The sequence below is a fragment of the Mobula birostris genome, chromosome 5, assembly GCF_030028105.1.
Source record: "Mobula birostris isolate sMobBir1 chromosome 5, sMobBir1.hap1, whole genome shotgun sequence".
In the NCBI taxonomy this organism is placed as follows: domain Eukaryota; kingdom Metazoa; phylum Chordata; class Chondrichthyes; order Myliobatiformes; family Myliobatidae; genus Mobula; species Mobula birostris.
The window spans coordinates 97,044,739-97,068,093 of record NC_092374.1 but is presented as its reverse complement, the minus strand read 5'-3'; the positions used below and the strand labels follow the sequence as shown (position 1 = coordinate 97,068,093).

General features: G+C 44.1%; 1 protein-coding gene across 3 annotated transcripts in view; it reads right to left on the bottom strand.

Annotated features, from left to right (window-relative positions):
* The window catches only part of rnf167 (ring finger protein 167), a 233,988-nt gene that overhangs the window by 73,691 nt on the left and 136,942 nt on the right, over nucleotides 1-23,355 (bottom strand). For all 3 annotated transcript variants that reach the window (XM_072258505.1, XM_072258504.1, XM_072258506.1), the window contains exon 9: nucleotides 19,305-19,398. In XM_072258505.1, coding sequence (XP_072114606.1) covers nucleotides 19,305-19,398 — 94 coding nt within the window. The remainder of the gene's footprint in view (nucleotides 1-19,304; nucleotides 19,399-23,355) is intronic.

The window sequence follows — 23,355 nt, the reverse complement described above, 5'->3', positions numbered from 1 at the left end:
GCATTTCCCCTCCCACATTAGATTTCCGAACTGTTATAAACACTATCTCACTATTCCTCTTTTGCTCACTCTATTTATCTATCAATCGCAAGTGTTTTTTTAATGTGTTGCAGTGTATTGCAAAACAACGAATTTCACAACACGTCAGTAATAATAAGCCTGATTCTGAGCTCCTCGCCAGTCCTCTGGAATGTCCCCTGGGACAAGAGAGGACACAAAGATATTGGTCAAGGCCCTAGAAACCTCAGGCAACACACACAAGAAACTGCAGGTCAGGCAGCATCGACAATCAACGTTTCATGCCAAGTCCCTTCTTTGGGACTGGAAAGGAAGGGAAGAAGCCAGAGTAAGAAAGTGGGGGGGGGGGGGGGGGGGGAGAAGAAGCGCGGAAGAATTACAAGGAAGTACAAGGTTGCAAGAGACCAAGACAGGGGGAGGAAGTGAACTGGTGATAGAGATGAAGGGCTGGAGAAGGGGGAATCTGATAGGAGAGTGTAGAAAGGGAAGGAGCAGGATCTACTGTAGCTTTGTTATTTTGCAACATATTCCACAATGTTGTTTGTTTTAACACACTTGAACTGCCTTCAGTAAACCATTGACTGGACAATTAATCCCAGAGAAACCCTTTCACATATATATTTTCCCCTATCCTGTCCTACCCCAACCTTTTTTGCAACTTGAAATTTGTTATTTTCACTTTCCAAGCCCAAGTTTAATTGTCATTCAACTATACATGAATACCCATGAACACAGCCACACAAAACAATGTAACTCCAGGACCAAGGTGCAAAACACAGTACCAACAACGCAAGGCACATATCACACATATAAGATAGCAGTAAAATAGAATCGCTCAAAAAATATAGTCCAAGTCTCTAACGCCATGAATATTGCAGCAGTCTGCAGTCAAACATAATACAGTTTGTCTCCTGCCAAGTGAACACTGGGGTGGGCAGCGACTCCAGTATGGATCCCATGCCACACCGCCTCTGGCACCCGACTTCAATGACTTCTCCTGGGCGGCTGCAAAGAGGCAATGCTGCGGCTTGAGGCTCAGTTCTTGCTACGACTGAAACCGTGTGGCTTTCTGGCCATTTGCCGATAAAACAATGCATTAGACTTTATTCATTTTTTGAGATATAGCACAAAATAGGCCCTTCTGGCCCTTTGAGCTGCAGCACCCAGCAACTCCAATTTAACCACAGACTAATCAAAGGACAATTTACAATGACCAATTAACCTACTAACCAGTACGTCTTTGTACTATGGGAGGAGACTAGAGCACCCAGAGAAAACCCATGGGCTCAACGGAAGAGTGTACAAATTTTCTTACAGATGATGTCTAAACTCAAATGCCCCGAGGTGTAATAGCGTTGTGCTAATCGCAATGCTACCACAGTGCCCCACACCGCTCCATACCACCAATGTCCAACAGGGTTGTGCGATCACAAGAAAAGTGACTAAGATGATCACTTGCTGTTAGACTGCACACTGCCTTCGTGCACTGACGCCTTTCTGTCGCAAGCAGCATCACCGTCCTCAACAAGTCCAGCTCCTTCTGTTTCTCCGCCGATAAGCAACTCGTGATGGGATAGGCCTGCAGTACTTCCACATTCTTAATGTCCAGTTGAGATCATAAAATATACATTTAAAAAAGAAAATAACACCTTTGGTTGACCCTGTAGAAGCCACTCCATCCGAGCTCACCACCATCTTACCATTAGCCCAATTCTGATGTAGGACTTCAAACTGAAAGATCACCTGCTATTTATCTTTCTATAGGTCTACCTGACTTACTGAGAGTCTCTCACATTTTTTCATTTCTATTTCAGATTTATAGCAAATTTTTTTTTTTAAATTTTCATTTAGACCTTCAGATCTTAAGGATAAGAAGGCATATAATGTTAGTGCAGAAAAATGGCAGAGGTTGCAAACAGGGAGGGAGGTTGTCCAAGGTTACAACATGATACAGACCAAGTGAAAAGTAGGGTGGAGCATCAGCAGATGAAATTTAATCCTGTCAAATGTAAACTGATTCATTTTTGAGGGTCACGCTCTGTGCCACAAACAATAGGGCACTAGTAATACTGATGAACAGAGACCCATCAGGATCCAAGTCCATATTTCCGTGAACATGATCACCCAAATCAATGGGCCCAGGTTCAAAGTCCAAAGTACATTTATTATCAAAGTATGTATACATTATACAATCTTGAGATTCATCTCCTTACAGGCAACAACAAAACTAGAAACCCAAAAGAGCAACACACACAAAATGTTGGAGGAACTCAGCAGGCCAGGCAGCATCTGTGGAAAAAAAGTAGTCAATATTTTTCCAGATCCTTCGGCAGGACTGGAGGAAAAAATGCTGAGGAGTAGATTTAAAAGGTGGGGGGGGGGGGAGGGAGAGGTAACACAAGGTGATTGGTGAAACCTGGAGGGGGAGGGATGAAGTAAAGAACTGGGAAGTAAATTGGTAAAAGAGAGAGAAGGCCATGGAAGAAAGAAAAGTGGGGAGGAGCACCAGAGGGAGGCGATGGATGGAAAAGGAAATAAGGTGAGAGAGGCAAAAGGTGATGGGAAATGGAGAAGGGGGGGTGGGTTCGGAGCAAATTACCAGAAGTTTGATAAATCGATGTTCATGCCATCAGGTTGGAGGCTACCCAAACGGAATACAAGGTGTTGATCCTCCAACCTAAGTGTGGCCTCATCATGACAGTGCAGGAGGCCATGGATGGACATATTGGAATGGGAATGTGAAGTGGAATTAAAACGGGCAGCCACCGGGAGATCCCGCTTGCTCTGGCGGATGGAGCATAGATGCTGGGTGAAACAGTCTCCCAATCTATGTCGGGTCTCACCGATGTACAGGAGGCCACACTGGGAGCTCAGCAAGCCAGGCAGTATCTATGGAAAAAAGTTCAGTTGACATTCCAGCCCCAATCCTTCGGCAGGACGAGTGTTCCTCGGATTTCCAGCATCTGCAGATTTTTTCTTGTTTGTGAAGAAACCCAAAAGAACCCATTTTTTAAAAAAAGACAAACACCCAATGTGTAGAGGGAAAAAAAACAAATCAAGCAAACAACTGAAGTAAGCAAATAGCATTTAGAACTAAGTGAGTCCTCAGACAGGAAACCTGGAGCAGCTGGAGCAGGCCCACAGACTCAGTTCATCACACAGCGGAGTAAAACATTGCGGAGCCTTCAGACACGAAGCCCAGAGCAGGCGCACAGCTTTAGCCACAGTGTAGCATAGAGCAGAATAGATGTTGCAGGGCTGCAAGCAGAACCAGCCCAACCCTTGCCTTTTCAATCCACCTGGCCTGATGTTTAAATCGTCCAAACATCAGGTCGTCCCTCACACTAGGACCTGAGCCCTATTGCATCATTATGTTCTGGGCCTGGATTCTGTCACCACATTTTGGCCCATACCCAACCTTTCCAAATCGGCCTGGTGCTTAGATCAATCAAACCTCGCTCTCAGTTTAGGTGAACAGGCTCCCAATCTACCTCTTCTCCACTCCACATGCCCTGACTCTGTGGCCTCACCTGGAAGGACCGTTTGGGGCCCTGAATAGAATTGAGGGAGGTGGTGTATCAATGAGGTAATGTGGATTCATCACAATCAAAGTGGAGTTAAAAGGGATAATCTGTGAAGAATGGTTGTACTCTATTGTGTTTGTATTTCCTGTTGTGGAAGTGCTTCTATCAATATTGTTTTAATGCTACAAATAACTCAATGAATAGAAACATAGAAAATAGATGCAGGAGTAGGCCATTCGGCCCTTCGAGCCTGCACCGCCATTCAGTATGATCATGGCTGATCATCCAACTCAGAACCCTGCACCAGCCTTCCCTCCATACCCCCTGATCCCTTTAGCAACAAGAGCCATATCTAACAGTTGAACTGGCCTCAACTGTTTCCTGTGGCAAAGAATTTCACAGATTCACCACTCTCTGTGTGAAGAAGTTTTTCCTAATCTCGGTCCTAAAAGGCTTCCCCTTTATCCTCAAACTGTGACCCCTCGTTCTGGACTTCCCCAACATCAGGAACAATCTTCCTGCATCTAGCCTGTCCAATCCCTTTAGAATTTTATACGTTTCAATCAGATCTCCCCTCAATCTTCTAAATTCCAACGAGTATAAGCCTAGTTCATCCAGTCTTTCATCATATGAAAGTCCTGCCATCCCAGGAATCAATCTGGTGAACCTTCTTTGTACTCCCTCTATGGCAAGGATGTCTTTCCTCAGATTAGGGGACCAAAACTGCACACAATACTCCAGGTGTGGTCTCACCAAGGCCTTGTACAACTGCAGTAGTACCTCCCTGCTCCTGTACTCGAATCCTCTTGCTATAAATGCCAGCATACCATTCGCCTTTTTCACCACCTGCTATACCTGCATGTCCACTTTCAATGAATGGTGTATAATGACACCCAGGTCTCGATGCACCTCCCCTTTTCCTAATCGGCCACCATTCAGATAATAATCTGTTTTCCTGTTTTTGCCACCAAAGCGGATAACTTCACATTTATCCACATTAAATTGCATCTGCCATGAATTTGCCCACTCACCCAACCTATCCAAGTCACCCTGCATCCTCTTAGCATCCTCCTCACAGCTAACACTGCCGCCCAGCTTCGTGTCATCTGCAAACTTGGAGATGCTGCATTTGATTCCCTCATCCAAGTCATTAATATATATTGTAAACAACTGGGGTCCCAGCACTGAGCCTTGCAATTACCCCACTAGTCACTGCCTGCCATTCTGAAAAGGTCCCATTTATTCCCACTCTTTGCTTCCTGTCTGCCAACCAATTCTCTATCCACATCAATACTTTACCCCCAATACCGTGTGCTTTAAGTTTGCACACTAATCTCCTGTGTGGGACCTTGTCAAAAGCCTTTTGAAAATCCAAATATACCACATCCACTGGTTCTCCCCTATCCACTCTACTTGTTACATCCTCAAAAAATTCTATGAGATTCGTCAGACATGATTTTCCTTTCACAAATCCATGCTGACTTTGTCCGTTGATTTCACTGCTTTCCAAATGTGCTGTTATCACATCTTTGATAAATGACTCTAGCATTTTCCCCACCACCGATGTTAGGCTAACCAGTCTATAATTCCCTGGTTTCTCTCTCCCTCCTTTTTTAAAAATAGAAATATTTGCAGGAAAACCCAGAAAAAGAGAGAACAAACTCAAAACAATACACACAAAATGCTGGAGGAACTCAGATGGCCAAACAGCATCTATGCAGAAGAGTAAACAGCCAACGTTTCGCACCGAGACCTCACATCAGGGCTGGAAAGAAAGAGAAGTCAGGTAAGAAGGTAGGGGGAGGAGAGGAAGTAGTACAAGGTGGTAGGTGCTAGGTGAAACAGGGAGAGGGGGAGGGGGTGAAATTAGGAGCTGAGAAGTTAATTAGTGAAAGAGATACAGAGCTGGAGAAGGGGAAATCTGATACGACAGGACAGAAGACCACGCAAGAAAGAGGAGGAGGAGCACCAGAGGGAGATGATGGGCAAGTAGGGAGATAAAAGTGAGAAAGGTGAGCCGGGCCCAGATCAAACCTGGCTGGATCATCTGGGTTAGAGTGCCTGATGCTGAAAGACTCGAAACACTCGATGACCCCAGTTTACGTCACTGATGATGTGTCCCAGTGCATCCTAGGATGTATCTCAGCATCATAGTTTTCATAAATTCTGTTGGATTTTTAAAAAATTTTACTTAAATGCCTGCAAAATACGAATCTCAAGAGTATATTCAATTACAAACATTAAAAAGCCTAATAAAACAACTAATAAACATAAGAGATTTTGCAGATGCTGGAGATCCAGAGTAACACACACAAAAGACTGGAGGAACTCAGCAGGTCAGATAGCATCTTTAGAGGGGAATGAACAGTTGATGTTTCAGGCTGTTAATGCTTTGAAGTGGATTCATAGTTTACAGCACAGAAACAGTCCCTTCAGCCTAACTCGTCCATCTCAATCAAAATACCTATCTAAGTTAATCCTTTTTCTCTATGTTCAGCCCATATCCTTCTAAACCAGGGTTTCCCAGCCTGGGGTCCATGGACTCCTCGGTAATGTTCAAAGTTCAAAGTACACTTATTGTCAATGTATGTATCAATTATATTACCTTGAGATTCATCTCCTTATAGGCAGTCATAAAACAAGAAACCTGAGAAAAATATTTTAAAAAAGACCAACAAACACGTTATACGCAGAGAGAGAAAAAAAATACAAATCCTGCAAACAATAAAAGCAAAAAGAACGAAAGTGAGTCCATAGACATGAAGCGTGGAGCAGCTGGAGCAGGGCCCACAGCCTCAGTTCATCACACAGTGGAGTTAAGACATCACGGAGCCCTCAGACACGAAGCCCGGAGCAGGACACAGCCTCAGTTCATCACACAATAGACAACAGGTACAGGAGTAGGCCATTCGGCCCTTTGAGCCAGCACCGCCATTCACTGTGATCATGGCTGATCATCCACAATCAATATCCAGTTCCTGCCTTATCCCCATAACCTTTGATTCCGCCATCTTTAAGAGCTCTATCCTTCTCTTTCTTGAAAGCATCCAGAGACTTGGCCTCCACAGCCTTCTGGGTCAGAACATTCCATATATCCACCACTCTCTAGGTGAAAAAGTTTTTCCTCAACTCCGTTCTAAGTGGTCTACCCCTTATTCTTAAACTGTGGCCTCTGGTTCTGGACTCACCCATCAGTAGGAACATGCTTCTTGCCTCCAGCGTGTCCAATCCCTTAATAATCTTTTATGTTTCAGTAAGATCCCCTCTCAGCCTTCTAAATTCCAGAGTATACAAGCTCAGTCGCTCCAATCTTTCGACATATGACAGTCCCGCCATCCCGGGAATTAACCTTGTGAACCTACGCTGCACTCCCTCAATAGCAAGAATATCCTTCCTCAAATTTGGAGACCAAATCTGCACACAGTACTCCAGGTGTGGTCTCACCAGGTCCCTGTACAGCTACAGAAGGACCTCTTTGCTCTTATACTCAATTCTCCTTGTTATGAAGGCCAGCATGCCAATAGCTTTCTTCACTGCCTGCTGTACTTGCATGCTTGCTTTCAGTGACTGATGTACAAGAACACCTAGATCTCGTTGTACTTCCCCTTTTCCTAACTTGACTCCATTTAGCTAATAATCTGCCTTCTGTTCCTACCACCAAAGTGGATAACCTCACATTTATCCACATTAAACTGCATCTGCCATGCATCTGCCCACTCACCCAGCCTGTCCAAGTCACCCTGCGTTCTCATAACATCCTCCTCACATTTCACACTGCCACCCAGCTTTGTATCATCGGCAAATTTGCTAATGTTACTTTTAATTCCCTCATCTAAATCATTAATATATATTGTAAACAGCTGCGGTCCCAGCACTGAACCCTGCGGTACCCTACTGGTCACCGCCTTCCATTCCGAAAGGGACCCCTTAATCGCTACTCTTTGCTTTCTGTCAGCCAGCCAATTTTCAATCCATGTCAGTACTCTGCCCCCAATACCATGTGCCCTAATTTTGCCCACTAATCTCCTATGTGGGACTTTATCAAAGGCTTTCTGAAAGTCCAGGTACACTACGTCCACTGGCTCTCCCTTGTCCATTTTCATAGTTACATCCTCAAAAAATTCCAGAAGATTAGTCAAGCACAATTTCCCCTTCGTAAATCCATGTTGACTCGGACCGATCCTGTTACTGCTATCCAGATGTGTCGTAATTTCATCTTTTATAATTGACTCCAGCATCTTTCCCACCACTGACGTCAGGCTAAACGGTCTATAATTCCTTGTTTTCTCTCTTCCTCCCTTCTTGAAGAGAGGGACAACATTAGCCACCCTCCAATCCACAGGAACTGATCCTGAATATACAGAACATTGGAAAATGATTACCAATGTGTCCACAATTTCTAAAGCCACCTCCTTAAGTACCCTGGGATGCAGACCGGCAGGTCCCAGGGACTTATTAGCCTTCAGACCCAACAGTCTATCCAACACCATTTCCTGCCTAATATAAATTTATGAAAGGCTGGAGAAGGGAGAGGATCATGGGACGGGAGGCCTAGGGAGAAAGAAAGCGGGAGGGGAGCACCAGAGGAAGATGGATAGCAGGCAAGGAGTTATTGTGAGAGGGACAAAGAGAGATAGAGAAAAAAAGGAGGTAAGAAGGGGAGGAGGGGCATTAACGGAAGATGGAGAAGTCAATGTTCATGCCACCCAGTTGGAGGCTACCCGGACGTAATACAAGGTGTTGTTCCTCCAACCTGAGTTTGGCTTCATCTTGACGGTAGAGGAGACCATGGGTAGACATATCAGAATGGGAATGGGACATGGAATTAAAATGTGAGGCCACTGAGAGATCCTGCTTTCTCTGGTGGACAGAGCGTAGGTGTTCAGTGAGACTGTCTCCCAGTCTGTGTCGGGTCTCACCAATATATAGAAGGCCGCACCGGGATCACCGGATGCAGTATATCACACCAGCCGACTCACAGGTGAAGTGTCGCCTCACCTGGAAGGACTGTCTGGGGCCCTGAATGGTGGTGAGGGAGGAACTTCTTATAGTCCACGTCTTTATTCTATACAGTAAATATTCCTCATAGACCTGTAGAGAAGACACTGGCATGTTTTTCTTGAGGTCCTTTTTTCTAGTCATCCTGACCATGCTAGTTTTGGTTGGTATCTGAGCCCAGTGGAAATTTGTGTATGAAACTCACAAGATAAACGTCAGTCAGCACGTTGTTCAGCAATGGGAAAATCGTGGCTGAGCCTGTTTTCACCCAGGGCTCTTCCAAGCCTGTTACACCCCCCCCCCCCCCCCCCACATAGCACTTCTGTTATCCACTGATTAACATAGTGTGGGAAAGGACTGAATATGGAATAAACGTTTAGGTTATTAATCATATCATGGTTTAAAGCATCCTACGAAATGTGATACTGTTTATTATTTAAAAATTATTATTGATTTACTGGTGTGCTAGACATTATAAGTCTCCCATATATTTTTGGTGCTAGTTTCAGCTACATGGGCCTGAGTCTGAAACGTAATCTCATGTGGTAATTGCACTGGTCCTAATTTAAACAATCAACTTTCCAGCTCATAGCTTTATCCCTCCCCCTCCTGCCTTCTCCTATTATTTCAGATCTCCCCCTCCCTCTCTCAAATCTCTTACGATCTCTTCTTTCAGTTAGTCCTGACGAAGGGTCTCAGCCCGAAACGTCAACTGTGCTTCTTCCTATGGATGCTGTCTGGCCTGCTGTGTTCCACCAGCATTTTGTGTGTGTTGCTTGAATTTCCAGTATGTGCAGATTTCCTCGTGTAGAAGTTCTAATGTGGCTGATTGGATTGCCTTACTCAGGACAGGAGCTCCACCTACTGACAGCTCTAATAGCATTCTCTCACGAGATCTACTGTTAAATCACTGGGTAAATTTAAGCCCTTACCGTTTATACTGTGGAGTAACATACAAAGTGCTGGAGAAGACCAGCAGCTCAGGCAGCATCAGTGGAGGGAAAAGGACAGAGGAACTTATTTTCTAAATTTCACTCTGTACAGGAGAAAAGTCAAACTGAAATCCTCAGTGCAGACTAAGTATTGAACTCTGCCATCCCAGGAGGAAAGCATTCTGACTGGTTCCATCACACCTGGCATGGAAAATCCAATGTGCCGGAAGCAGCAGCTGACAGAGTGGTGGACTCTGCCAGTTCCACCATGGGCACAGCTCTTCCCACCCATCAAGAATGTGCACAAGATGTGATGTCTCAGGAAAGTGACATCCATCAACTAGGACCCAACCCTCCTATCATCAGGGCTGTGCGCTCTTCTCATTGCTACCATCAGGCAGGAGGTATAGGAGACTGAAGATCCAACCTCAAAGTTCAACAACATCTTCTTCTGCACTGCCAGAAAGTCTTGAACTAACACAAAAAATCCTAATTTGACCTAGGACTTCATTTCTTTGTACTTAAATTAATATTGAAATGTTTGTCTATTTTCCCGTGTAAGTTGCGTAATTTATATTCATTTAAGTTTGTTAACTTATGTTTGCCATGCTTGTAATTTATTTTCTTTATATACATATTTACAGATACAGCACAGAACAGACCCCTCCACCCCAACGAGCCGTGTTGCCTTGCAACCTACTGTTTAACCCCACCCTAACCACAGGACAATTTATAACGACCAATTAACCTACTAACCAGTACATCTTTGGAATCTGGAAGGAAACCCATGCACTCAAAAGGCTGTGTGCCTCGGCCCCTGACCTAATTGCTTTATAGTTATGACTGTGATGACAAATGTAACTCCAAAGCCATATTTAAGTTTGCTGATGACACCGCTGTCATTGGCTTCATCAAAGGTGGTGACCTATCAGCATTAAGAAGGGAGACTGAAAATCTGGCCGAATGGTGCCACAACAACATCCTCTCTCTGAATGTTAACAAAACCAAAGAGCTTAACTTCAGGAGGAGGAAACCAGAGGTCCATGAGCCAGTCCTCTTCATGAGATCAGAAGTGGAGAGAGTCAGCAACTTTAAATTCCTTAGTGTTATTATTTCAGATTATCTATCCTGGGTCCAGTCATTATGAGGAAAGCATGGCAGCGCCTCTACTTTCTTTGAAGTTTATGAAGATTCAGCATGTCACTTAGAACTTTGACAAATATCTATAGTCGTGCGATGCAGAATATATTGACCGGTGGCATCATAACCAGGTATGGAAACACCGATGCTTTAAAATGAAAATACCTACAAAAGGTGGTGGATACAGCCCAGTCTATCACAGATAAAGCTCTGCACCCTACTGAGTACATCTGCAAGGAGTGATGTTGCGGAAAAGATCTATCATCAAGCACCTCCCCGCCACCCCCCACCATCCAGGCAATGCTACCATCAGGAGGAAGGTACAGGAGCCTCAGGACCCACACCATCAGGCTTTTGAACTAGAGAGGATAACTCCACTCAAGTTCACTCATCCCATTAATAACTGTTCCCACAACCTATGGATTCACTTTCCAGGACTCTTCATCTCATGTTCTCAATATCTATTGCTTATTTATTATTTTTTTTCTTTTTGTATTTTCAGTTTGTTGTCTTTTGCACACTGGTTGTTTGTCCACCCTGTTGGGTGTGGTCTTTCATTGATCCTATTGTGTTTCTTGTAGGTACTGTGAATGCCCAAAGAAGATGAATCTTGTGGTGGTACAGTAGCGTAATGGTTTGCACAATGCTTTACAGTACTAGTGACCCACATTCAATTCCTGCCTCTGCCTGTAAGGAGTTTGCACGTTTTCCCGTAACCGTGTGGGTTTCCTCAGGGTGCTCTAGTTTCCTCCCACAGTCCAAAGACCCACCTGTTGGTAGGTTAATTGGACACTGTAAATTGTCCCGTGATTAGGCTCGGATTAAATGGAAGGGCTGGAAGGGCCTATTCTGCGCTGTATCTCAGTAAATAAATCTCAGAGTTGTACATGGTGACATATACATGTATGTGTACCTTGAGTGATATAAATAAACTTCCTCTGAATAGGGAGAATGTACAAACTCCTTACAGAAGGCTGGCCCTGAGTTGTAAAAGCATTGCTCTAACACTACACTACCATGGTGCCCCATAATACATTGTGCTGCAAAGAACAATCTGAGGTTCCCACCTGCATTAAGAAGACCACTATCGAGCCAGTACCCAAGAAAAATAAGGTAATATGCCTTAATGACTACTGCCCAGTGGTTCTGACATCCATCATGGCGTGCCTCATGGCATGCATCAGCTCCAGCTTTCCAGAAAACCTCAACTCACTGCAATTCACCCACATCTACAACAGACGCCATTTCCCTGGCCCTACATTCCTCTCTGGAAGATCTGGACAGTAAAGGCACCTATAATCAGACTATTGTTTATTGACTCCAGGTCTGCCTTTAATACAATAATTCCAAGCAAACTCATCTTCAAACAGGAACTGGAAGTTAACATTTCCCTTTGCAACTGGATTCTTGACTTTCTGGCCTACCGACTTCAAACAGTAAAGACAGGCAGCAGCAACTTCACACAATTATTCTCAACACTGGTGCTGCACAAGGCTTTGTCCTCAACTCCCTACTCTACTCCCTGTACGCCCATGAACTTGTGGCCAGACTCTGCTCTAATTCCATCTACAAGTTGGCAGATGATACCACTGAAATGGGCCATCTCAAGTAATGAGTCACAGTACAGAAAGGAGATCGAGAGCTTAGTGAAATGGTGTCAGGACAACAACCTTTCCTTCAATGTCACCAAAAAATGGCTGGACACCGACTTCAAGAAGGGGGTGATGCACATGCTGCTGTTTACATCAATGGTACTGAGGTTGAGAGCATCAAGTTCCTCGGAGTGGATATCTCCAACAGTATGTTCTGGTCCAACCATATTGACGCCATGGTCAAGAAAGCTCACCAACGCCTCTACTTCCTAGGGAGGCTAAAGAAATTAGGTAATTCTTACCAATTTTTATCGATGCACCACAGAAAGCACCCTGGGTGCATCCTGGCTTGGTACGGCAACCGCTCGGCCTGTGACCACAAGAAACTGCAGAGAGTTAAGGGCCCAGCTCAGCGCATCACAGAAACTAGCCTCCCCTCTATAGACTCTGTCTACACTTCTCACTACTTCCAAAAAGTAGCCAGTATGATTAAAGACCCTTCCAATGCCAACCTTCTCTCTTCCAACCCCGCCACAAGATACAAAAGCCTGGAAGTATGTACCTCCAGGTTCAAGGACAGCTTCTACCCTGCTATTATAAGACTATTTAATGGTTCCCTATTCAGTTCAATTCACTTCATTTGTGCAGCGGTAAGGGCAACATCACAGAGCTTAAGATACACAACACCATACTACATATAGCTAAACACAATATAAAATATTCACAATAGATAATAAATACTAAGACTTAATACATGTAATTTAAACTGTAACTAAAATATAAACACATAATAGAACTAACTGTTTTTACTGTCAAATGTGCTATGCATACTATATATTCAAAATTGGGTATTGAGGAGGTGAATGGAGAAAGGCACAAAACTGGATAAGGCTCTTCTGGTGCAGATGGCCAGGGACCAGTAGTGGCGTCCAGATGGCATGAGAGCGTAGCATGTGTGAAGTGTCTGTGTAATGTCCTCTACTATTTGTTAAGCCTTCTTTACTGTCGATTTCTTATGGATGCTGCTGAGTGATTCTTGTTCCTGGCCAATGATTTTACTACTTACTCTGACAATTCTGCGTAGTGGGCTGAGGTTGACAAGTGTTCACTGCTCCGAATCATGCCGCGATGTTGGAGGTTACCACTGATTCAATGAAGCATTTATAAAATGTCTGGAGAATCAACAGCAGGACAGTTTCCACATCTTCCTAAGTAAAAATGGCCGTTGTTGGCACATGCAGAGTATCAACCCACCATTGGTCTTAAAGGTAATTTTGTTATCTACAGTTGTGCTAAGGTACTTGTATTCTCCAACACGCTCTATCAACTGGCTACTTATTTCCAGGGTTGGGAATGTGTACTGTTGTTTTCTAAAGTCCACTATTATTTCCTTAGTTTTACTAGGGTTCAGGTCCAGATAGTTGTTTGTACACCTTCTAGCAAATGTATTGATTTCCTCATTGATGCTGTCATCAGAGTTGGTAGTGTTGATGATGACTGTGTTATCTGAGTGCTTGAAGTACTGCATGCCTGGGTGTGAGCTTCTGCAGTTGTCTGTTCTGCAGTGTGAAGAAGACTGGTGAGATCACCAAGCCCTGTGGTGCTCCAGCTGATACTTGCCTGTTGGTGCTCATATAACCATTAAATCTCTCCTTTTGATGTCTGCCTATGAGGAAGGAGATGATGAGGAGTATGAGGTGGAGGTTTATATTCATTTGGTGAAGTTGGTGTCCCATGAGATGGGGTTGCATGGTGTTAAACACACTGGAGAAGTCCACAAACAACATGCTAATAAATGATCTGGCCCCTCCCAGTGTGCATAGGTATGGTGGAGTAACATTCGTACTGCATCATCCACATCTCTTTTCGGCCTATAAGCAACCTGGAGTGGGTCAGCGAGCACACTTACCATCACCTGTAGCTGTGGTAGGAGGACTTCATTACCAGCGATGATAGAGCTACAGGATGGTAGCCACGATTGCAGGTGGGATTGCTTTTCTTGGGAATTGGGCATATGATGGCTGTTTTCCAAATGGCTGGTATGGAATGTTCAGATAGAGCGGTTGAAGAGTTGACAGAAAATCTCTGACAGTTGTCAACAGCAGAGTTTCAGTAACCATCCACTGATGTTGTCTGGACCTGGTGCTTTACTGGGGTTTGTTCTCCTGAGTACTCTCTCCACCTCTCTCGGATGAAACTCCAAATTGGTGCTGCTTACTGTATCTGATAGAAGAATGGAGCACTTTTCCATCTCCAGTGTGAAGATGTACTGATCAAACCTGCAGTAAAGGCTGTTCAGTCCTTCTGCAAACTCTACACATTCCTCTCAACTTAGGTAGGATGGAGGCCAGTGATTACCAGAGGCCAGCCATTGTTTTGAAACCTTTCCAGGTATCTCTAGCTTTGCCCTCTTGGGAGAGCTTTTCCACTTTCTTTTTGTAGACCCTTTCTTTGTACAGCCTCACCTGAATGAGTTAAGCCTCCATCCTGCTGCCAGGGATAAATGCTCTTTTCTTCAGGTTAAGTGTGTTTTTCAGATTCTTTGTGATTCAAGGTTTTTTTTTATTAGAAATACTTTGGCAGTTTTTTTGGGGTATGATTATGTCTTCACAGAAAAGTACACAGTCAGTGACAATGTCAGTAGTCTCCTCCAGGCTGCTTCCAGTCAGCGCATTCATAGCAGTCCAGTAGGGTTTCCACAGATTCTTTATTCCATAGTTTTTTAGCTGTACATTCCCTTTGAAGTATTGTTCGGCAGGCGGACACTGGATGAATGATGTTGTGGTCAGTTGTGCATAGTGGGGGTTTACTGTATGCTAGATAACTGTTATTTAAATTCATGTCTTGTCGCCTCCTGTAGCACGATATATATTGTTGATATGTGGGCAGAACTTTATTAATTCTCTATGTGTTGTATGCATGCAGCAACTTCCTCTGCCGGGCGAATGGTGTTTACAGAAGGTGGAATATAAACCATAACACAATTCAGCTGGCCAAATTCTCTATTCTTGGTCTAACAGTAGTGGCCAGCAGTACAACATCTGGTGAGCAGTCTCTCTCTCTGACCTTGACAGTTTTGCACCAAGCTTCCTGTATATGTACACCTAAACCACCTCTGTGATTTTTACCACTTTTGTTATAATCACGGTCTAATTAAGGCGGTACTCCAAAACCATCCAGAAAAAGTTCTGAGTTTGCAGCCATATCATCAAGCCAGGTCTCTGAGATACACATGAGATTAGCTTCCTTAAATGCCCACATGTAAGCCTCATGGAGAGGATACTGATGGGCTCACAGAGTGCATCACTGATTACATCAACTTCTGTGTGGACTGCAATGTTCCGACAAGAACTGTCCTTTGTTATTCAAATAACAAGCCTCGGGTAACAAAGGACATTAAGGACATCCTGAACGCTAAAAAGAGGGCATTTAGAGATGAGAGTAGGGAGGAGCTGAGGGCAATACAGAGGGACCTGAAAGCCAGGATCAGGGAGGCTAAAGACAGGTACAGGAGGAAACTTGAGTGGAAACTCCAGCAGAACAACATGAGAGGGGTCTGGAGGGGGATGAGGACCATCACTGGGTTCCGGCAAACTAGCAACAGAGGAGCTGAAGGCAGTGTGGACAGGGCCAACGAACTTAACATGTTCTTTAACAGATTTGACATTGTGGCCCCTGCCCATCCCCCACGAGTCATCTGTTGTCAGCCCCCAACCAACACATATTCCACTCTCCCCTCCTACCCCTCCTCACAGTCCCCCAACCTGCTCTCATGACTATACCCCTTCCCCACACGAAACCATCATGGTGGGCTTCACAGCTGAGAAGACAGCTGAAGCATCTCAACCCAAGCAAGGCTGCAGGTCTGGATGGTGTCAGTACCAGGGTGCTCAAAGCCTGTGCCCCTCAGCTATGTGGAGTACTTCGCCATGTCTTCAACCTGAGCCTCAGGCTCCGGAGGGTTCCTGTGCTGTGGAAGACGTCCTGCCTCGTCCCTGTGCCGAAGACGCCGCGCCCCAGCGGCCTCAATGACTACAGACCGATGGCATTGACCTCCCACATCATGAAGACCCCAGAGAGACTTGTTCTGGAGCTGTTCCAGCCTCTGGTCAGGCCACATTTAGATCCCCTCCAGTTCCCCTACCAGCCCCGACTAGGAGTTGAGTCTACCTGCTGAATCGTGTCTACGCCCACCTGGACAAGCCAGCGAGCACTGTGAGGGTCATGTTTTTTGACTTCTCCAGTGCGTTCAACACCATCCGCCCTGCTCTGCTGGGGGAGAAGCTGACAGCGATGCAGGTGGATGCTTTCCTGGCATCATGGATTCTTGATTACCTGACTGGCAGACCACGGTACCTGTGCTTGCAACACTGTGTGTCCGACAGAGTGATCAGCAGCACTGGGGCTCCACAGGGGACTGTCTTGTCTCCCTTTCTCTTCACCATTTACACCTCGGACTTCAACTACTGTACAGAGTCTTGTCATCTTCAGAAGTTTTCTGATGACTCTGCCATAGTTGGATGCTTCAGCAAGGGAGATGAGGCTGAGTACAGGGCTACTGTAGGAAACTTTGTCACATGGTGTGAGCAGAATTATCTGTAGCTTAATGTGAAAAAGACTAAGGAGCTGGTGGTAGACCTGAGGAGAGCTAAGGTACCGGTGACCCCTGTTTCCATACAGGGGGTCAGTGTGGACATGGTAGAGGATTACAAATACCTGGGGATACGAATTGACAATAAACTGGACTGGTCAAAGAACACTGAGGCTGTCTACAAGAAGGGTCAGAACCATCTCTATTTCCTGAGGAGGCTGAGGTCCTTTAACATCAGCTGGACGATGCTGAGGATGTTCTACGAGTCTGTGGTGGCCAGTGCTATCATGTTTGCTGTTGTGTGCTGGGGCAGCAGGCTAAGGGTGGCAGACACCAGCAGGATCAACAAACTCATTCGTAAGGCCAGTGGTGTTGTGGGGATAGAACTGGACTCTCTGACAGTGGTGTCTGAAAAGAATATGCTGTCCAAGTTGCATGCCATCTTGGACAATGTCTCCCATCCACTACATAATGTACTGGGTGGGCACAGGAGTACAGTCAGCCAGAGACTCATTCCACCGAGATGCAACACACAGCGTCATAGGAAGCCATTCCTGCCTGTGGCCATCAAACTTTACAACTCCTCTCTTGGAGGGTCAGACACCCTGAGCCAATAGGCTGGTCCTGGACTTATTTCCTGGCATAATTTACATATTACTATTTAACTATTTATGGTTCCATTAATATTTAATTATTTATGGTGCAACTGTAACAAAAACCAATTTCCCCCCAGGATCGATAACGTATGACTATGAATATTTAATGTTCCCTAGTACAATAAGATGGATTCTTGGCCTCATGATCTACCTTGTTATGATCTTGCACCTTAATGTCCACACGCAGTGCGCTTTCTTTGTAGCTGTTACACTTTGTTCTGCATTCCGTTTTCGCATTACCTTGCAATACCTCAAAGGTCTGTACTAAAGTATACAAAACAACTTTTCACTGTACCTTGCTACATGTGACAGTAACAAGACAATTCCAATTTTTCATGCCATTTCGGACTTGGGTACGTGTGCCCGTGACAACAAACTTGAACTTGACTTGCAAAGTGGTAACATGATATTCGTCAATGGTGACATGATTTTGGAAAGGCATAAAGCATAAAGCTGAGGCTTGAGAAGCACCAATGAATCAGAGGGACAAAGGCTTAGCTCTGCCTCCAGCCTGGAGTCTATCAGCGGAAATTCCACACTGATAGCCATATCTGGCCTCACAGCCCAGCCTGTACATGTTGGCCATCAAGTATATCTTTTTTTGTAGCATTCCACCTGTTGCCTTCTATATCACAGCAATTCATGTTTTACCCAAGTATTTAAATGTTGTGAAAGTCTTTGCCTTCATCACTCACTTCCAGGATCCAGCCACCCAATTCCTTCTCAAGTTGCCTCTGAATCCTTCCCTCACTGTCAGCAAAACAAAGGAGTTGGTCTTTTGACTTCAGGGAGGGCAGGGATGACATGCTCTTGTCTACATCAACATTGTTGAGGTTGAGAGGTTTGAGAGCTTCAAGCTCCTAGGAGTGAACATCACCAGTAGCCTATCCTGGTCTAACTTATGACCTTCTAAAGTACCAGAGGATTTAGTTTTGACATGCTCTGGGGAGGCTGGCACCAAATATCCCCTTGAACTTAAGAGATGCTAGTCATTAGTGGAATCTTCCCCACCTGCAAGAAAGGTGGGTGACCCGCTGGAAACAGATGTGGCTGGATGTGGGTAGAATGTTGTCGAAGTGTTACAGTATTATAGTGGCTCAAAGCTCATTTATTCTAACACAAGGACATAGGGACTGCAAGTGGACCTGCTAGAGCGTAGTACACACAATCTGCAACCTCCTCCAGGAGGCTTACATTGCCCAGTCTAATGCAACGCCTTTACACTGATTTGATTAGGCTTTTAAATGTTCAGTGGCATTTAAACCCAAAGTCTGGGGAACAACTGAGTAGCCCATTCTTATATGGATTCTGTATGGTTTATTAAGATTAACTGGACGATCAGAAGAAGGTGCTCAGGTGGAATCACGCAATCAAGTTGAAGGATTTACAAACAAGACCTTCAATGTTCATCCCTTTTAAGACTTCCCCTCTCTGAAAACAATGCGGGTTTGGATGCCAACTATGCAAAGTAGCCATTACCTAACATACGTACACACAGTACTGAGGCTCACAGAGCTGTGCGGGAATATGCATCTCTTGCACTGTAATGCAAAGTTGTACAAACTGACCAACTCCATGGAGACAGGCCCAAGCCAGAGTGAACAAAGGGAAAAGGAATCTTCAGGGCAGAAAAGGGAACATAAATCAATCGGCCATACCTTTCACTATTCTGGCTCCAGGTTTGTCTTGCCCTTCCTTACAAAGGTCATGGTCATTACGTCTGGGATTAATAAAGATTTGTTTTCTCATTCACAAATGAAACAAGCACAAGTTCCTCTCCTCTGATGAGTTACTTGGCTGTTTCCTCTATTGTATTTCTCATGCTATTTCAGACAGTGTCCCAGTGTTCCTACCTTTGCTGAATTTATGGACTGGAATCTTCCTGAGCTGGTCCTTAGAGAGACGGTTCCTCCGGATCCTACGTTGATACTGCACGCATCTCACTATCTGCAATGCAAAGAACAGAGGAAGCTCTCAGGGCAGGGGAAGATCTCATACTACAGAGTGTCATTGCTCAATGAAATGTTTCCCCTGAAAATCCACTAACAAAGTTCCCTTAAAACATTGATTTCTCTAACCCAGTAATTTTTCCCTCCCTTCGTCCTTCCCTTTCTCACTTTTTCTATTCCCATTCTAATTCCCCTCTTACCCCTTCTCTTCTCCTCAAGCAGACCTTTCAGTCCAAATGGTCATGCCAGCCAAGATACCCTTTTAAGGTTGTCCTATCCGCCCAATTTTGACTCAGATCCTTCTAAACCTTTCCTTACTAGTGTCTAATATTGTTATTGTACCTGCCTCAACCACTTCCTCTGGCAGATTGTTCCACATAATTCTGCCCTCCGGATGACCAATTAAATCTTTCTCCTCTCAGCTGAAACCTGTTCCCTCTAGTAATTGTTTCCCCATCTCTGGGAAAACAACTGTATACATTCATACTGTCTATGCCCCTTGTGATCCCATACCGTGTAGTATGGTAGGTGCTGCTGCACAGGATTGTCACAAGCTGCAGAGAGTTTTAAAATTAGTCAGCTCTATCACGAGTACTAACCTCCGTAGTATCCAAGGAATGGTGCCTCAGAAAAGCGGCTTCCCACCACCCAGAATTTTCCCTTTTCTCATTGTTGTTATCAGAAAGGAGCTATAGAATCCTGAAGGCAAACACTCAGTGATTCAGGAACTGCTTCTTCCCCCCTGCCATCTGATTCCTGAATGGGCACTGAACCCACGAGTACTACCTCACTAATTTTTTTTTAATTTCAGTTTTTTGCACTACTTATCTTAATTTAACAATTTAATATGCATACACACACACATACATACATTATATACGAGGGGTGATTGATAAATTCGTGGCCTAAGGTAGAAGGAATCAATTTTAGAAAACCTAGCACATTTATTTTCCAACATAGTCCCCTCCTACATTTACACACTTAGTCCAGTGGTCGTGGAGCATACGGATCTTGGACCTCCAGAAAGTGCCCACAGCAGGGGTGATTCATAAGTTCATGGCCTAAGGTAAAAGGAGATGAGTCATACAGCTCTCGTTACATGCACATGCAGTTCAACTCTTTCAGTGATTATGCAGAAAGTTTGAAGTTAATACATCACCAGTTAATAACTCATCAGGGGTGATTGATAAGTTTGTGGCCTAAGGTAGAAGGGGATGAGTTATTAACTTCAAACATTCTGCATAATCACTGAAAGAGTTAGACTACATGTACATGTAACGAGAGCTGTATGACTCATCTCCTTCTACCTTAGGCCAAGAAGTTATAAATTTCTGGAGGTCGAAGATCCGTATGCTCCACGACCGCTGGACTAAGTGTGTAAATGTAAAAGAGGACTATATTGAAAAATAAATGTGCTAGGTTTTCTAAAATTGACTCCTATCTTGGGGGTGGGGGGTGGGGGGTGGGGGGGGGTGTGTGTGTGTGTGTGTGTGTGTGTGTGAGAGAGACAAATCCCGACATCTTTTTTGCACTCTATCCAGATTAATGGCACCTTTCATATAATATGGTACCAAAATTGAACACAATATTCCAAATATGGTATCAGCAATGTATTGTGTAAATGTAACATTTATAATGCCGTAACCAAAGTGGACAGGCTGCATTGTGTTCATCTACGACAGCACTAGAGCATGATGAGAAACTGCAACATGCTCATTCTTACAGAAACGTGGCTCCAGGAGAACACCCCATTACCATCAACCTTCAGGCCATGCCACTCAGGGTCTTGGGCTATTTGTTTTTAAATGACAGTATATTTTTCTGTTATTGTAACTGTATGTGCTATGTGCTGTGCGTGACTGTCGGTACTGTTTTGAACTTGGCCCCGGAGGAATGCTGTTTCATTCAGCTGTATACCAATTGAATTTAAACTTGAACTTCCAGCGATGGAAACATTGATGAGTTGACATGACAGACAGAGCAATAGCAAAATGGGATTCATCCTGTAAAATATGAGAAAAAGCATTTTGGGAGAACTAATAAGGTTAAGACACTGATGAATAGTAGGGACCTGATGAAGGGTCCTGTCCCAAAATGTACTTTATACTTTATTGTCGCCAAACAATTGATACTAGAAAGTACAATTGTTTGGCGACATTGACTCTTTAATTCCTCTCCATCAGGGGTTTTCAACCTGGGGTCCACAGATCCTTCGGTTAATGGTAAGGATCCATGTCATAAAAAAGGTTGGGAACCCCTGCTCCATATAGATGTTGCCTGACCTGCTGAGTACCTCCAGAGGTTTGTATGTGTTAGTCTGGATTTCCACCATCTGCAGAAGCTCTTGTGTTAATAGAAACATAGAAAACCTATAGCACAGTACTGAAGACGACAACAGCTCCCTGCATCCACTGAGCAATTCTGTTATACAAATCCAGCAACCTTCTAACATGGATATAACAAGTATCCCTGATAATCCTGGAATAAGCAAGAGAGTGCAAGACTTGCCTTAGTGCAACATGCTAACCCTACTACAGTGAAACAGATTTTTGAAAGATCCTGGCTGTCAATATCTCTGAGGACCTAACCTGGTCCCAACATATCAATGCAGCTGTAAAAGCAGCAAAACAGAGGATATATTTCATTGGGAGTTTCAGGAGATTTGTTATGTCATCTAAAATAGTCATAAAATTCTATATCTATATCGTGGAGAGCATTCTAGCTGGCTGCATCACTGTCTGGTAGGGGGGAGGGAGCTACTGCACAGGATTGAAGTAAACTGCAGAGAGTTGTAAACTTAAGTCAGCTCCATCACGGGCACTAGCCTCTGTAGTATCCAAGACACCTTCAAGAAGCGGTGGTTCAAAATGGCAACGTACATTATTAAGGATGCTCTTCACTCAGGACAATTCTTCTCATTGTTACCATCAGGAAGGAGGCACAGAAGCCTGAAGACACACACACACAATGACTCAGGAACAGCTTCTTCCCCTCTGCCATCTGATTTATAAATGGGCATTGAACCCATGAACACTAACTCTACCACTACAATTTTATTTGTTTTAGGACTACTTTCTTAACATAACTATCTGATATATAAAGTTACTGTAATTCTTTTTTTCATGTATTGCATTGTACTGCTGCCACAAAGTTAACAAATTTCATGATCTATGCCATGATTTTGATTCTGAAAGGTCCATGAACCCATCAATACCGTCTTTCTTTTGGTACTATTTATTTTTTTTATATTCTTATTACAACTTACAATAATTTTTATGTATTGTGCTGTAATGAAGCTGCAAAACATCAAATTTCACGACATACATAAGTGATAATAAACCTGATTCTGACCTGTATTGGAACGTGCACACAGAAAAGCTTGGGTCTCAGATTTATGCCAAAGACGTCCAACTCTAGCTCAGAACCTCCTTTGTCTCTACATTATCAAAAGTGATTGATGTAGGGCAGTGGATCTTGTCTATTTACAAGGTCCACATGGTAAGCTGATCCAGAAGATGAAGGTGAAGATTCATCAGATCCGCAGTTTGGATTCAGAATTAGCTTGCCCATAAAAGACAGAGGGTAGAAGTTGAAGGTTGTTATTCTGACTGGATATCTGTGACCAATGATGTCCCAAACAGGATCAGTGTTGTGACATCTGTTGATATATAATAGTGACTTGAATGAAAATGCAGTTGGGTTGGTTAGTAAGCTCCTCCATGGACAGTTGCAAGTCCAGCTGCGATAGGAGGAGGTTCGACATGGGGCTAGCAACCCCATCCTTTAAAAATAAACAGAGCTACAGGAATGTCAACCCTGGGAGAGAAGAGTCTTTGCCTAGAAGATATAATGGGAGATTATATCCATGTTAGAAGACCACTGGATTTGTACAACGGAATTGCTCAGTGGATGCAGACAGCCTGTTGTTATCTTCAGTACTTCCATAGTCCCTACT